The sequence below is a fragment of the Gavialis gangeticus genome, unplaced genomic scaffold, assembly GCF_001723915.1.
Source record: "Gavialis gangeticus isolate Ggan-Ray unplaced genomic scaffold, GavGan_comp1, whole genome shotgun sequence".
Taxonomy (NCBI): Eukaryota; Metazoa; Chordata; order Crocodylia; family Gavialidae; genus Gavialis; species Gavialis gangeticus.
The window spans coordinates 19,805,222-19,822,016 of NW_017729004.1; the positions used below are offsets into that span (position 1 = coordinate 19,805,222).

Sequence of the window (16,795 nt, forward strand, 5' to 3'; positions counted from 1 at the left end):
TCCATCTCAAAATTCTCTTCTCCTGTGGTACATATGCCCTCTTCCCCCCAAAACAAAAACAAAACACAACACATGGTTATGCAGCTGATACGTTGCAATCAAAGCTTTTCACTCAATGATCAGTTTTTTCACGTTGTTACCTTGTGGTCTCTCTGTTATTGAAAACTATAAGAATCTCAGGTCTGAGAGTGTCTTTTTGTTGTCTTATGATTTATTTATACTAGTCATACTAGTCAATTGCTAGTATACTATTTATAGTAGTCAGTTGCTTTCATTTATGCTGTAATTTTTACTCTTTAGTTTATTGAATTTTTTTTATGTATAGTTAATTATTTTATATACAGAATGATCTGTACAGTGTATTTATTTATTTATTTATTTATTTTTTACAGGATAAGGGAGGCAAACAAACAAAGTATTCCTTTCCAGAAGGAATGCATTACAATCCAGCTATTTAAGTGACTTTGTTTCCCTCTATGAGCTGTAAGCAAAATTTATTCCCAGATCTTACCTATTGACCCATGGAAGGTCTTGCAGGACCCCTCCTGTACCTCTCAAAGCCTACATTATACATAATACCAGTGAGGACACTGGAGAGAAATGCATTTTACTATATAATAAAACTGATGAAGAATACATTTTTACATCAATGAGGAATATATTTTCTATTACTAAATATGATACTCTAATTGCACATACTTTGTTTGCCTCTAGTCCTGGATCCTGGCTGCAGTTCTAACTCTCTACCTTTAAACACCCAGAGCTATGAGCTCCAGAATGTACAGTGGGACTGGATTCGCATGTGGGTATCAGAGCTGCCTGGGGATAGGGCTGGGAATCCTGAGCCTGTAAAACAAATCATATATGCTGCATTAGGAACAGTACACACCCGTGACAGGAATCTGCAGCATTAGTTAAAGTTTTCTTCTGACATCTATTTCAAGTTTGTAATGTAACATGTAAAATGATCTTAGTCTTTGTAGAGACTTAGCTTGACACCTTGACCAAGAAGCTGAAGTTTGTGTACGATAGGAAAAAAATTGACTATGTTATTCTTTAATCATAAGAAGAAAATGACAATTAACCATATACATTAGGCTTTTTAGGTGTACTCACAAATTCCTACCATGTACAGAACAATGGTGTTTTGCAGTAAAACCAGGCCTTATGAAAAAAAGTTTAAGTAACTCTATAACTGAGCAGATATGACACCCAGATACAACTTTTGAAGACTTCACTAAGGTCAATGAACCTCTTCCCTCTCACTGAGATGGATAGAAGGCTCTGGGTGAATCATTCCCTTAATAATTAAAATAAAGTTGATAGGCCCTTATATTCAAGAGTTTATTTCTAGAGGTCAGCCTCTGAAAAAAGCACCATCTTTTGGATGAGAAATAATTCACACGTTATTTCAATTAGTATTATAAAGAGAGCTCTTCTTCAGATATCTGTTGGTAAATTCAGGATGACAGGCTTGCCATGTTTTTCCATTTGCCATTTTCCAAAGTGAATTGCTGCACATTTCATCAGGCTCCACAGCCAAAGCCATCTATCCATTATGTTTTAGTTGCTATGCAGTGTGTATAAAAGATAAGAGCTAGGGGGTTTCTTGGTTAGATATTTACCAATAGATTATTTTAGACAGGTCCACTGAAAGGCCTGTCTTAAAGAAAACTGTGCTGTGAGAAAACATCTCCAAAACACTTGACAGCTTTTTTGACTAATTCTAATGTTATTTGCCAAGAGCACTGATCTCTCTGCCTAATAATTTCAGGAATTATGCTACTGTGAATAATAATTGTCCAATAACTCAAGCTATTACATATAACATGATTCCATAATTCATGTTCTAGACCTGCAGTCACATATTTAGTGGAACATTTGAAGATTTTCCAAACTTTCTTTTGATGATTATACAGGGAAACCATGTAAGGCAGTATTAGTTGACAGTGAGTATTAGCTGGACTTGGGGAGCTCACTGGAACCAGGGCATTGGTCAAAGACATTGGTCAGAACCATATCAGCTTTCTAAAGTTAAAAGTAGCTCATCCAATCTTATCACTAAAAGGACAACTCTTCTGTAGTGAGGTCAGGCTGTGTTCCCAGAAACAACAGGTCCTATATTTTGTATTCTAAAGTCATCTAATTGATGCAAAGGTCTCAGCAGAATATGTCAAAAGCTCAGCCAAATCCATGAGCACCCAGAGGAACTAGCTTATACAAGTATGGATCAGGCAAAGAAAATGGAGTATCTATTGGAAATTCCTCCGTTTCCTCTCAGAGGTCCTAGATCAACCTAAGGCTAGCATCTCTAGAGCACAAGATTTCCAAGGAGTGTCAAAACAAAAAGTATACCTTCAAAGCAATGCACTCTGAAGCTAAAGTAATAGAATTCCTGTGTGACCAAAAGCATCTTGTAGTTCTTCCATCCCTCTGTCTCTTCTAGGCAAGCTGTCCCAGAGTAAGCAGTGGGAAGAACCTGTTACATGTGTCTAACAAACCTATTACTTGATGGAAGTGCAGATGATGGGATCCCAGTTCTGCTACTGTGCCAGAATCTCTCTTTCTCCAGGGCCAATTAATACTGATAAGTTTGGATGCACATGTCTGATTGGAGGGTTTTTGGCAGAGACGCAGAGAAACAAGAGCAAGGTTGCTCAGAACAAATTACTACAGCTCTCTTAGCTTCTGGGAAGCAATGTACCTCTTACAGTATATTTTTACCAAGGTTTGCAGGGGAGGGAGAAAGGAAAAAAAAAAAAAAATCAGTCACTGGTACAGCTGGGAATAAATACACAAAATATGACATTTCCAGCTTTTTGTTCTTTCAAAAGGAATTAAAGAATAATTTACATGTTAGCTTCTCAGAGATTCAAACTTTATCACTGCATAACCTCCTAGTCTCCAGACATTAAATAAAACGAGAATTTCCATTCTCAAATGATAAGGGTTACCACTGCAGCCAAGATCATCAGCCCTTTCATGATGGACCATTGCACTCCCTGAAAGCTTAATGGGCTTGAAGTATTAACAAGCACCTCTTTTAAGCACTTTAGGGAGATTTGTCTCTTTCTTTCATTTGCCTTGCTGTTAAAATAATTTTGCCTACAGGAGTTGGAGTCAGTAGCTCTCCATGTGGAAGAATACTGCCTATTCTGTCCAGATAGTTCCTTAGATCCTCATTTCACTTACAAATCACACTACTTCATTAGTTAACACTCAAGAAGTAGTACTAATATTTCTGTCCTAATCTCTTGTACATGATAATTATGGATAATCCAGTAGATAAGGTATTAGCTTGGCACTGGAAGACCTGTGTTCAGTTCTCTATCTGCAACTGTCTTCTTGTATAACTTTATACAAGTCTCTCGATTGCTCAATTTGATTTCTAGAATAAGAGGAAAATTGTATTTCCACAAAGTCTGCTAAGGTATAGCAGACTATACTATGAAACTGTAGGGGCCATGCAAGTATTTAAGATAGGAAGAAGTAAAATGCTGACTCACCTGAACTGCTTACTGAGAGGCTGGTCCATTCCTGTCCACAACCTTTGCTAAATTGTCAAAAGAGGGTGTCAGTGGTTTTCAACCTTTTTAGACTCAAGGCACCCCTCACTAGACTCAAGGCACCCCTCACTAGACTCAAGGCACCCCTCACTAGACTCAAGGCACCCCTCACTAGACTCAAGGCACCCCTCACTAGACTCAAGGCACCCCTCACTAGACTCAAGGCACCCCTCACTAGACTCAAGGCACCCCTCACTAGACTCAAGGCACCCCTCACTAGACTCAAGGCACCCCTCACTAGACTCAAGGCACCCCTCACTAGACTCAAGGCACCCCTCACTAGACTCAAGGCACCCCTCACTAGACTCAAGGCACCCCTCACTAGACTCAAGGCACCCCTCACTAGACTCAAGGCACCCCTCACTAGACTCAAGGCACCCCTCACTAGACTCAAGGCACCCCTCACTAGACTCAAGGCACCCCTCACTAGACTCAAGGCACCCCTCACTAGACTCAAGGCACCCCTCACTAGACTCAAGGCACCCCTCACTAGACTCAAGGCACCCCTCACTAGACTCAAGGCACCCCTCACTAGACTCAAGGCACCCCTCACTAGACTCAAGGCACCCCTCACTAGACTCAAGGCACCCCTCACTAGACTCAAGGCACCCCTCACTAGACTCAAGGCACCCCTCACTAGACTCAAGGCACCCCTCACTAGACTCAAGGCACCCCTCACTAGACTCAAGGCACCCCTCACAAAACTCAAGGCACCCCTCACAAAATGCCCAGTTCTTAGTTTTAACTTTTTTTGACTACAGAAAAATAGTAAAGCAATTCTTCAGTTGCAAAGAACTCAGCAAGACCACAAGTGCTCAGAATTCTCTGGATTTACCTTGTATACCATTTTTGCACATCTATCAGTGCTAACCTTGGGTGGCACCCCATGGCAGCTTTGAAAGACTTTCAAGGCACTCCAGGGTGGCAGAGCACCCTGGTTGTAAATTACTGGGCTAAGTGCTTTTGGTCCATATAGCACTGGAGGCCAAAAGCCAGTGGAGCATTGTCATAGGGCAGGGGCCTAGGAAGGGCCGTGATCTCTCCTGGCACCCCCTACCATGCCAAGTTGGCAATTAAGCACCCTCGTTCTTGCCCGCCACATCTTTCATGGTATCTGTTCTATAAGGGAGGCTGCCTTCTGTCCCCTTGGACACGGTGCTCTTATTTATCCTGGCCCCTGTTCTGCATAGATTGATTTGGTGCACCCAGCGTTATGGGCTATGCGTGGCTCCTACCATCCCTAATACCACACCCCAAGTCTCTCAGGTGTACCGGACATTGTTAAGTCAAATTACTATTGCCTGCGCCCTTGCAGACGTCCTCCGGGCCCACCTTTGAGCTCACGCCCTCTCCGGGGCTTCTCTGTACGTGCACCCTCTCCGGGACTTCTCTCTGAGCTCACACTCCCACCCGCACTGGGCCTTGCTCATGCTCCTGCAGTCAGGGCTCAGGTGGCCTTAGCCATGCCTGGCCTCCAGACCCCCCTTCCAGGTCCTACGCCCCACTGGGGCTTCCCACAATCAGGGCTCAGGTGGCCTTAGCCATGCCTGGCCTCCAGACCCCCCTTCCAGGTCCTACGCCCCACTGGGGCTTCCCACAATCAGGGCTCAGGTGGCCTTAGCCATGCCTGGCCTCCAGACCCCCCTTCCAGGTCCTACGCCCCACTGGGGCTTCCCACAATCAGGGCTCAGGTGGCCGTAGCCATGCCTAGCCCCCTCCAGACCCATTTCTTGGGTCCTACACCCCACTGGGGCTCCTCACAGTGGGGCTCAGGCAGCCTCAGCCTTACCTGGCCCTCAATCCACTGGACCCCCTTCTCAGGGTTGGGGTCAGTGCACCCCCCTCCCCCCAACTACTGTGCCCTCTCTGGCACCAGGAACCCCACCCACACACACACTACTGGGGAGTTCCTATGAGGCCTCCTCCAACCCCTTATAGCTTCACCCAGTCCTCCAGTCTTATACACCAACAAAACAGAAAACTCCCACTCCTGGGCTACAACATAAATTCCAAGCCAACTGGCTATCCATCTCTCTACCAGGGTTTCCTCCACCCGGTATCATCCCACAGAAGGTTCTCAGGCCATCAGGCTTCCCTACTCAGCTTGCTCAAACAGAACCCCACCTTCCTCAGCTGCCAAAGGGGAACTAACCTCCAGCCTCAGCCTGGCTGTTTATATAGGCCAGGCCCTGCCCCCTTCCAGTCAGCTGACCAAACTGGTTGTCTCGGCAACCCACACCTGCACTGCCCTGGTGACTGGCAGCTGAGTCCATCCTACTGTTTGTCAGTAGCAGGCACCTTAGTGCCCTGCTACAAGCATATAAGCAGCTGGTCAGCAACTTCTGCTCAACATAACTATACCAGTCTCTGGCATCTCTTAATTTTTCTTACAGTTAGAGCATCCCACCACAATATCTTATTTTACTGTAGAAACAGAGAATGCAGGCATTAGTTTTTCCCTCACCAATGTACTGAATATTCACACTCATACCTTTCCTTAGTTAAACTGAACCTCCTATTCTTCATGTTATGTCCCAATATCTATTTTGCAAACTCAGCCAAGGGTGGATTTAGGATTAGATTAACAGTTGGGGAAGCTCTGGAATGTACTGGAGTCCATTGTTAAATTATTTAGATGATTGTGTTGCTTTGTCTGTCATATTTGATGATTCTGACTACAGGTGTACAGCTGAAGGGGTATGTTTTCCTGAAACAACAGCCATTGACCAGACACTAGTTATACCACCCATTTCTATAGTTTGGCTGTGATATTAGATCAGACTGAATCTATCCAGTTTGATTACCTTTTCCAAAAGCATAATAAAGACGCAAAGGGTGAGTTATCAAGAGTGACCCAACATCTTTTATTGATGCATTTATCAACTTAGACATCTAAATTGACAGTTGTTTTTTATAGATGGCATAGGAAAAGAAACATGAATACCATCTAATAGCATCCTGTAGATTAAGAGAATATTTTTTCCATCTAAATAAGCTTTTTCTGTGTTGTGGTTTGCCCAGTCACCTGAGCAATGACTGACTGGAGATCAGATCCAGAATGCAAAATTATAATACCCATGCCCAGCAGCGGGGAGGCACACAGCCAAACACGGAGCAGCGGCAGCCACTGCATGCAAGCTTCCCCTGCCCCCCACGTCCAGCCAGGCAGGCTGTGCCTGCGCAGCAGCGTGGGATGGTACATGGCAGCACTCCATCCCTGCCTGCCTGTGCATACCTCCTAGGACCTTCCATAGCCCTGGTTGACAACCCCTGATCTAGTATACTCACCATATTTCCCAGCTGTGCAGAAATGCTTTCTTTACATGACCCTCACATCTTGCAGAAACCCTAAGAGAGTGAGATCACTTCCAGTTACTGCCATCACTTATGCTCCATCACAGTCCTTAACAGTACCTGCAGTGGCACACCTAGACAAATCTAGCTCAGTTATCTTGCTTTGAGCTTCAAAGGCTAATAATCTTAAGCCTGGAATACATATCATATCAGTCCTAATTAAATATCAAGATTTAGCAGATATGTTCAACAACAAACAACCCCCTCCCTCAAAAGCAAAAATACGCCACATTCCCAGACCACCAAAAATATCAGCCCTGTGATTGTCCAGTCAGGGGTGCCAAGATTCCATTTGAACATATCTGCCCAATGTTAGCACCTCAACCAAGGCCCTTCAACTTTACTAACAGCACAATGGGCAGTAATCTATTGCTGCTCATTTGTTCCTTGCTCTTCTGTAATTCATTTGTAACTCAGAACATAGTTTGACTGCTGCCTATAACCAACCTGAAACTGCCAGATCCAGAGTGGCATTCTTTACTGCAATGTGGCATTCTTTTCTTGCTTAGAAATATCTGAATTTCATGACTTATGTCATACTCACCATTCAGCCATTTCAAGACACAAGTTTGTTTCCTGAAACTTCTGAAGCCACACATGTAGTCTTCCTCTGTTCCATACAGTAGATCCTGTGGTGTGTATGTTTAAGCAAAGATCCACCAGACCAAGCTGTTTGGAGTCACTTATCCTTGCCAGTGCCAATTCAAAACATGGTACAGTAATTGATTTTCTATCATTTGCCATCCAGCATTATTTCTGATTCAGGTTTTCAATTTGCAAATCTCATGCAAGCTTTTTCAATCTCATTAAATATGTACCTTTTGTCATTCTTCGCGTATTACTCACAAACCAATGGCCAAACAGAGCAAATCAACCAAATCTTGGAATAGGACTTTTGCTTCTTTTAAATTACCTTCAAGACCACTGGGCATCCCTTCTGCTTGTGGTGGAATTAGTCTATGACAATTCTAACCATACATCCACAAACTATATCCTTTCCATGACAATCATATCTATCCAGTTTCAGCATTCTCTGCCCAGTACCTGCTCCATCTCACAACCATAGACTTTGTTCATTACCTCTAATACATCCACAAAGAACTGAAAACCTATCTCAAAAGCAGTCAAACCTTGTAGAAACATTATACTGACCAACATCTTAAAATGTATAGTCTTGCCATTGGTGTTGAACTATCAGCACAAAACCTTTCCTTCCTCTGGCCCTCTGCAAAGCTTGATCACCTGGCCTTTGGACCATTTGACATTATCAGATTCAGACTGTGCCTGCCATAATTCATGAAGATCCATCTGTTGTTTCCCATATCACTGTTAAACCAGCTCTCTATTTGATACACTTTTCTGTTCATGGCCTTTAACAGCATCTGATGTGATGAAGTGAACTCAGGTTTGCAAAAGCTTATGCTATACACCTCTGATTTAGTCTGTATAAGGTGCAAATCAACCCCAACTCCTCACTGTTAAACCATGCCATGACAACCAATTTCCAGGTCATCCAATGGTCCTATTACCATTGGTTATGAATCAGAGCCACAAATGATTTGTGGTACATGAAACCCTGGATTCAAAGGTGGCCTGGGGTAAGCTGACATTTGCCTTGAAGATTGGGACAGCTGTGGCCCAATTCTGAGAGCTGGTTTGTAATGTGAATTTACCCAAACTTGTAGGTAACCGCCATTGAACTCACCCAATGTTCCTGCCCAAGCTGCCAGGAATTTGCTCCTTCAAGCAGGAGTTATATGATGACTAGACCCATTGCTGACTCAAAAGCTAGCAATTTCTCATACCACTTCTGAATTTATAAAAAGGCAACAAGTACCATGACCATAATTACAAGCCATAGAAAATACAAATGCTTTCAACAAACAGCATTTGTATTCAGTAATGTGCTCTTTCCTCTCTAACTTGGTACTAACTCTAACTACTAATTTGCTGTGTGACTTTTGGCAAGTTGGGCCTGCTTCTTACAGGTGCATGCAGGTTTAAAACAAGCATCCATAAGATATTACCTAGAAAGACATGTAACAGTGTTTTGCTGTGTCTGCTTTCATTGAAGATGCAGATATAAATAACTACTCAAAACTGACTTAATTGTGACAGATTAAGGTCTACATTGCCAAAGATTATAAGGTAAAAGGGTGAAGTCTACACCAGGAGTCCCAAGTTTCTACCAGGACGCAAGGGTAATATGTCTAAGTCCAACTACAGTCAACAAACATTACAAGTTGGCTTTTCATTTGACACAAAGTATGGTTTGTCTAACCCACTGTGACAGCCAAGTAGAAATGTAAATGAAGGAAGATAATTAGACACTTACTGAGCACGGTCTTTCTGTTCTTATCTGATTAAAGATTTGAGTTTGTACCTTATTCCTTTTTACATATGCTCTCTGCTAATCACCTTACAGAAGGAGTGCTGGACATGTCACTCAAGTAAGAAAAATGAAGCTTACCTGTTAAATTCTTTTACTGTAAATGGCATGCCATGCAGTCTGACCATCTGCTTTTTAACAGGTCTCAAACACATATATTTGCTTAAAAGGAAGGTTTTTATATTCCGATTCTTGAGCACACGCTTTGTTAAAAAGAGACAGTGTGTCTCAGTGTTTGTGAAACAAAATTTTTTTTAGGATTTCCAGTTTTCAAATTTTCCTACGGAGCAAGAACTACTTTTTGGCCAGGTCTAGATCAGAACATTCACTAAAAGATTGTTGAGTAGATAAATTAAGAAAAAAAGACAATTGATAGATTACATAAAATTTTTCTTCTGTTTTTTCTGGAATTTCTTTAAACATGCATTAATTTGATTTCAGAACAAGCCATAGAAGATTGTTAATTGATATTTAAAAGAAAAATGTCTTCGTTGCTTTTCTGTAGCATTAAGAAAATGGGCTGACTCTTCAGCTGCATCTTTCTGCTTCCCTAGTTCTGATACTGGCTAAGGGCCAAAGTAGAGGTAACACCAGTTTTATATGGGCTTCAGGTTTTCCTTTATGTTAGGGATAGAAACCTTAGCTAGCCATGTAAGCTTGTTTAAATTTCAAAGGTGAGCCTCCTTTTTACCATCTAAGTCTTTCTTTAACTGTGATATTCTTCCTCAACTGCAAAATATTTGCATAGAAAATAAACTCAAATGAATATTTGTCTTAAGGATTGTGATAGTATATTACTGTACATTATATAGGATATACTATTTATTTTAATAATCCCAAATATCTTAGTAATTATTAATACATATCAGATAAACTTGTATTATCTACATGTAAACATTAACATTAAAAAGCATTTTTACTTGAGCTGTGTACATTGAACAGGACCTAGTTCTGAGAAAGGCTGAACATTTTATGCAGGGCAGAGCTGCTACTGGTTTTAATGGGTGCTAAGGATTTTTAAGCTGTGGCATGATCAGATTTGTAGGATAGATTGCAGTATATGCTTAGTTATGTATTTATATACAGGGGGTTTTTTTAAATAGGTACATAGCAGTGAGGTTCATGGGAAGAAAAATTTCATCATATGTGTCTGTTTTATTCATTAATTACTTTTCATGTCTGCAGCTCAGAAACTGGGTTTAGTTGAGCCTCCTTCCATGCCGTTAACAACAGAAGAGTGGGAGAAAGTAAAGCAAAGATCCGTAAACCAGGGGGATTCTGTGCAACCGTGTGCAATATGCAGGGAAGAATTTGCACTTCAGCCACAGGTACTTGTATAAACATTTGGTGTATATTCTACAGTCAACATCCTTTAAAACAGAATTTTCCAATGTTATTTCTATACTAAAAATATTAATTGGAAGATGTTTCCATGATTCTGTGAAGAAAGGAAAAGTGGGAGTTCCCAGCTTGAGATACCATTCAAGTATCCAAATGCTTGACCAGTCTGAAGTAGTTTGGAGAATGCTTAATAAGACATTATTTGCTGCTGAAGATACAATTCAAAGGGAAAAAATAACCAACCTCTATATCTACTGCTACAAAACTTACACAGACTTCCCTTGCAACTTTTGGCTAGCCTGATCTCCACATGGCTTTTACTTTAAGCTTGCTTCTTTAGAATTAATAATGTTCAAGAGTTCATGATTTTGCATATTTAAAAAAAAAAGATGTTCATCTTATACTTGGCGTAGATACAGACCCATAGGCCCAGTAGGAGTAGGTCATTTACTTGGGTCATCTGAGGGAATGTTTGTATCATACCTTGATGGTTTTACACATCAAATTGGTGCAGTGAAAGCATAATTGCACTCTGTGTTTTATTCATGTTCTCTCTGTGTCACTTTGAAAGTGTTTTAGAAACAAAAGGAACAAGTAACTGACTCGAGGGGGATGCTGTTCATAGAGATGGTCAGGGTAATTAGGAAGAGAACTATTATCCAAGTTGCTTGCAACTCTCTTTCATACAGCATCTTACAGAGTTTATAGTATTTTTTACATCTTTTCCCCATTCGTATTTTTATTGTTGACCTAAGGGTGCAGCTTGAGGTATCTAAAAGTTTTAGAAACAGTGTAGAATTGCAAAGACAAGTGGGATAGTCCTGGCATAAGAGAACTATGCCAACTTAAACAGTCTGGCTACCCAAAAGGTCTAAGCCTTGACAAGACAGCAAAAGACAGCACTCATTAAGGAGGTTACTTCAGATTTGGCACAAAAAAGGAAATGCCTCTAGAATTCTTTTTGTCCTACATGTTTCCTTGGCTTTCCTCCCTCCAGGGGGAAAAAAAGCCACTGTATCTGAAAGCTTTTCCTTCAGCTGGATGTTAGCCATTAATCCTTTTGTGTTTGCCACCTCAATAGTACATACTACTTGTTCTCATTTCATTCGTTCCCCAGTTTTTCCTTCTAAGAAACAATTGTTTCTTTTTTTTCTTTCTTTCTTTTTTGTATAAGGCCAAGTTTTGTCAGAACAGAGATCACTACCATTTGGTGGGAATTTGGGTCAGATAAAGGTGAAGTTTTCACAACATATATATTTGTGAATGCTGTGTGTGATGTATATTATTTCTTGAAATTTAACTGATTTGAGGGGTGGGGAAAAAAAAATTAGCAACTTTTATTTTAAAAGCTTTTTTTGCTTTTCTCTTTGTCCCATCATCACATTTATTTGGTACTTTATTGCTTTTTTTTCTTTCATACTACAGGTTTTCCTAAACCCATAAGCTCAAAACTAATCATGAGCATTGTTACTGTGAACTTTATTCTTCACATCAGTGAGCACATCTACACGTGCATTAATGCATTTTTCCTAATGCACACTAAATTTAGTACCTCCAATATGAGATAGTAAATTAAAGTACACTAGGCTCCCGTAATGTGCAGTAGCACAAGCACACACATTTTAGATGACGCTTAGTGTACATTAGCCTATTCTACTGTGCATTAGTAAATTATCATTTTTTTTATGCGCTGCTTTAATGCACAGTAGAATAGGCTACTGCACATTAAAGTGCACGTGTAGATGCACTGGGCCTAGGCACAGAAGTTACACATAAACCGATTTAAGTGATCAGAAACTGATTTAAACCTGTAACAGAACAGAAGTTCAGTGCACATAAACTACTTTCAAAATGGCTAAAACTGGTTTAAGATAAACCTGGCTGGATGTAGTATCAGACTTAACTGATTTAGGTCAAATCAGTTTAAGGAACTTCTGTCCCAGACCCCTTTCTAGTTTAAGTTAACTCACAGGCCCCCAGCATCCCAGGATGCTTTGCAGCTCTAGGCTGGGCTGTGCTGTCTGTTCCAGAGGAGCAGGGTTGGCCCTGTCCCTCTGCTCCCTAGCTGGAGTGCTATCACAGCTCCAGCTGTCTGAGAAGGGGGTGGGGGTGGGGTGGGAAACTGTGCTTGCGGCTGCGGCCAGGGTCTGCCTGGCAGGGATGCAGCAGCCCCTGCTAGGCTTCCCCCCCCTCCCTCACCCTCCTTCGCCTCAGGCTGCCAGCCCAGGCCTGGCATCTGGCCATACCTCCCTGTCTCTTGAACAGGGAGAGGGGTGGTAGGGAGCCTGGCAGGGGCTGCTGCACCCCTGCCAGGCAGACCCTGGCTGGGGTCCTGTGAGGTTTAAACCTTCCCTCCCTCCCCGACTTTGCCTCAGGCTGCTGACCTTGGGCAGGAATCTGGCCATGCCCCTACCCCCACCGCTCAAGCAGGGAGTGGGGGAAAAAGCCCTGACAGGGAGACCTCTACTGTGGACCCATGCCAGTAGGTTTAAACCCCCCCTCCATCCTACCCCCTTTGCCTTAGTGTCCCAGCCAGGGGCCAGGGTCTAGCGATGCCCCCCCTGCCCTTGCCACTCAAGTGGCAAGCAGGCAAAAGCCTGGCAGGGGCTGCTTGTCTCCTCCCCCTCCAGGCACACCCCAGCTGGAGACCATGCAGGGCAGGGTGGGAATTTAAACTCCTCCCCAGTCATACTCAATGGCCTGTCAGATCCTGGCCACGACAGCCGCCCCCCAACCACCATTCAGCTCGAGTAGGAAGGAGGGAGAATTCTGGAGGGCTTTTCTTCCAGCTTCCCTCCAGTCCTCTGGCCACTGCCAAAGGGAAGGAAGGGCTTCTTCTAGAGCCCCCAAGCTTTTATCCTGAGCCACTAGCCTGCAGGTATGTGGCTGCATTTATGGAATCAAAAGTAAATGTCTATTCACTTGCTTCTTGGTTCAATCTACACAGTTCAGACGAACTTGCAAAGTTTGAATCAATTCAGACTCGGGCTTTTTGAATGTCTATAGTTAGCCCCAATCTGTGCAAAAGATATGTAATGTTCCTCATTTAATCTGTTTTTAAAAATAAAATTACATTTATTTAAACTCTATCTTAAATAACAGATTTTACAATATTAAGAACAGGAGCCTGTTAATCTGTACAGTCAGAATTTCTCTCTCTCTTCTTTAAATATATTATGGTGTTCTGCTTTTAAACTAGTTCGAGTTTAACTAGACTTCAAGTTGTTTTCATTTTTTTCTCTGAACAATAGGTGCTGCTTTCTTGTTCCCATGTGTTTCACAGAGTGAGTAAATCCTGTTTGAACTATTAAAGCATGCATAAATAATCTAGTATATTAAAACTAAATTTAAGAAGTCTTGATCATGCCCTTTTATCCCATTTTGATATGCTGCATTCTATCCAAACAAGAACAATGTTTTGTATGAATGATTATTATACAATGAAAGATTGTTTAAATCATTACATTTTATTTATATCTATAGCATTTACCAAAATATTTATATTAAGCATTTTATTCAGAAAAGTATATACTCTTATAAAATATATTTTAGATTTTTCAAGAGAAAGCAGTGGTTAGAAATATGGTTTATTTCAATGGAAAAAGCAAAATTACAGTAAAGTATTAATATCTGTTTAAATATTAAAACCAAATATTATTTTTCTAGGCATGCCTGAAAGCTTTTGAAAAATTTGCAGGGAAAAAGACTTGCCCTTTGTGTAGAAAGAAGCAGTATCAGACGAGGGTTATATATGATGGGGCACGCTTGTTTAAAGTCAGATGCGCTACAAGGTAAGCATTACTTCCAACAGATGCATTGTCAATGACCACCTTTTATTTTCCCATGAAACTTCAAGTCATGTATGAAAATTCAGCACTTCCCATTAGACACTACATGTTGACTACAAATAGGGTGACCCTAAGGCAATCCAGGACAACCAGGACACTGGTCCTCCAACCCCCACCACCCAAGTCAGCTGCTGCAGGCAGCGGCAGTGGCAGAAGCCGGTGGGCAGGGTCAGGGCACAGTCCAGTGGGGAGGTGGAGCAGCCTGATGCAACATGCTGTTCTGCCTCCCCACCAGCTTGCTCCCTGCATCTGGGACTCTCATTTTAATTTTCTCCAACCGGCCAGGACTAATCTGGGCAAACCAGGACATATGGTCACCCTAACTATAAATATTAAAGAGATTGAAGCGAAGCATTAGATAATTCAAATAGTTATGTTCCAGATAAATAGTAAAATATGCATTTCAAGAGTGTACTTGTATTTCTTGAACATCAATATCTTGTTTTCCACAGAATCCAAGCTTGCTGGAGAGGCTATATTGTTAGAAAATGGTATCAAAACTTGAGAAAAACAGTGCCTCCAAAAGATAAGAAATTAAGAAAAAAATTCTTTGAAGAAAAGGTATGTTGTATTTGTCACTCCAGTTTTTCCTCTGGTCTTCCTGATGCACAATCCTCCTTCATTTCTAAATCTATGAATAACAGAAAACTATACCGTTGTTTAGGCTGCATGTCATGATAAAACCCTTACAACCTGGCTAAGAATCACTAGCCTTGATAGTCAAATGCTGGGACATGCTTACACCAACTCTATATCTAGCTCATAAATGAAAGAAAAAAAACAAAACAGTTAGAGCCTTGGGGCTCTGGAAGCACAGCAATGAAAGCATGGCTAGATATGGAAAACAAGAACGCTGGAATTAATCTAGGTCTTTGGAGTAGACAGATGAAAATCACTCATGCTCTTAGAATCAGAGAAAATTAGGGTTGGAAGGGACCTCATGAGGTCATCTAGTCCGACCCCCTGCCCAAAGCAGGACTATCTCCAACTAGAGCATCCCAGCCAAGGCTTTGTTTACTCTGGTCTTCAAAACCTCTAAGGGTGGATGGAGAGTCTACAACCTCTCTGGATACCCTGTTCCAGTGCTTTACTACCCTTCTAATGAGAAAGTTTTTCCTAATATCTTACTTAAACTTCCCTTGCTGCAGCTTGAGACCATTGCTCCTTGTTCTGCCATCTGCCACCATTCAGAACAGTCCAGCTCAGGAATGGGCAAAATGGCAGATCCAGCAGGTAGCTGGACTCCATTTCTCAGCAGCCCCTGCCTGCATTGCTGCAGCTGGTTTCCATGGAGACCCCAGTAGCAGTGGCACCATGACAGTGTGGGGCCAGGGTTTCTATGGAGACCATCCCCAGCAGCACTGGCAAGGCACACAGCTGGGCAGGGAGCTGCTCTGGGACCGGAACTGGGATCTTGCAGTAGTAACAACTGCAATCTCCTGCATGCACACCCCTGCCCAAGGCATGTGGGCCACAGATTGCAGCTGTGCCCTGGCTCTGGACCATGCTATCACCACCACAAGGTCTCAGCCCTGGAGCAACTCCCTGCCCAGCTGCACACCTGCCAGTACTACTGTGGCTGGTCTCCATAGAAATCCTGGACCCAAACTGTCACACCATCAACACTCCTGGGGTCTCCATGGAAACTGACTGCAGTGATGGGGGCAGGGGCTGCTGAGAAATGGAATCTGTCATGGGTCCAATCTGGCCCATGGGCCAGACTTTGCCCGCCACTGTCTAGCTCCATCCTCTTTGGAAACACCCTTTAGGTAGTTGAAGGCTGTTTTAAATCTCCATGTTCTCTTCTGCAGACTAAATAAGCCCAGTTCCTCAGCTTCTCCTCATAAGTCATATTCCCAAGCCCTCTAGCCATTTTTGTTGCCCTCTGCTGGACTCTCTCCAATTTATCCACATCTTTTCTGTAGTGTGGGGCCCAAAACTGGACACAGTACTCCAGATGTGGCCTCACTAGTGTCAAATAGAAGGGAATGATCACTTTGCACAACGTGCTGGCAGCAGGCCAACTAACGCAGCCCAGTATGCCGTTAGCATTCTTTGGAACAAAGACACGCTATTGGTTCATATTCAGCTTATTGTCCGTTATAACTCCCAGGTCCTTTTCTCCAGAGCTGCTGCTGCTTAGCCAGTCAGTCACCAGTCTGTACCCATGCATGGGATTGTTCCATCCTAAGAAGTGCAGGACTTTGCACTTGTCCTTGTTCAACTTCATGAAATTTCTTTTGGTCCTGCTCTCCAATTCCTCTGTACTCAATTCACCAATTCTCCAGAAATCCACC

At 42.4% G+C, this 16,795-nt stretch overlaps 1 protein-coding gene across 1 annotated transcript in view; it reads left to right on the top strand.

Moving 5' to 3' along the window:
- RNF32 (ring finger protein 32) overlaps positions 1-16,795 on the top strand; it is a 72,304-nt gene that overhangs the window by 15,804 nt on the left and 39,705 nt on the right. Inside the window, exons 4-7 of the mRNA XM_019508155.1 lie at positions 10,495-10,637; positions 13,902-13,934; positions 14,317-14,441; positions 14,951-15,059. Coding sequence (XP_019363700.1) covers positions 10,495-10,637; positions 13,902-13,934; positions 14,317-14,441; positions 14,951-15,059 — 410 coding nt within the window. The remainder of the gene's footprint in view (positions 1-10,494; positions 10,638-13,901; positions 13,935-14,316; positions 14,442-14,950; positions 15,060-16,795) is intronic.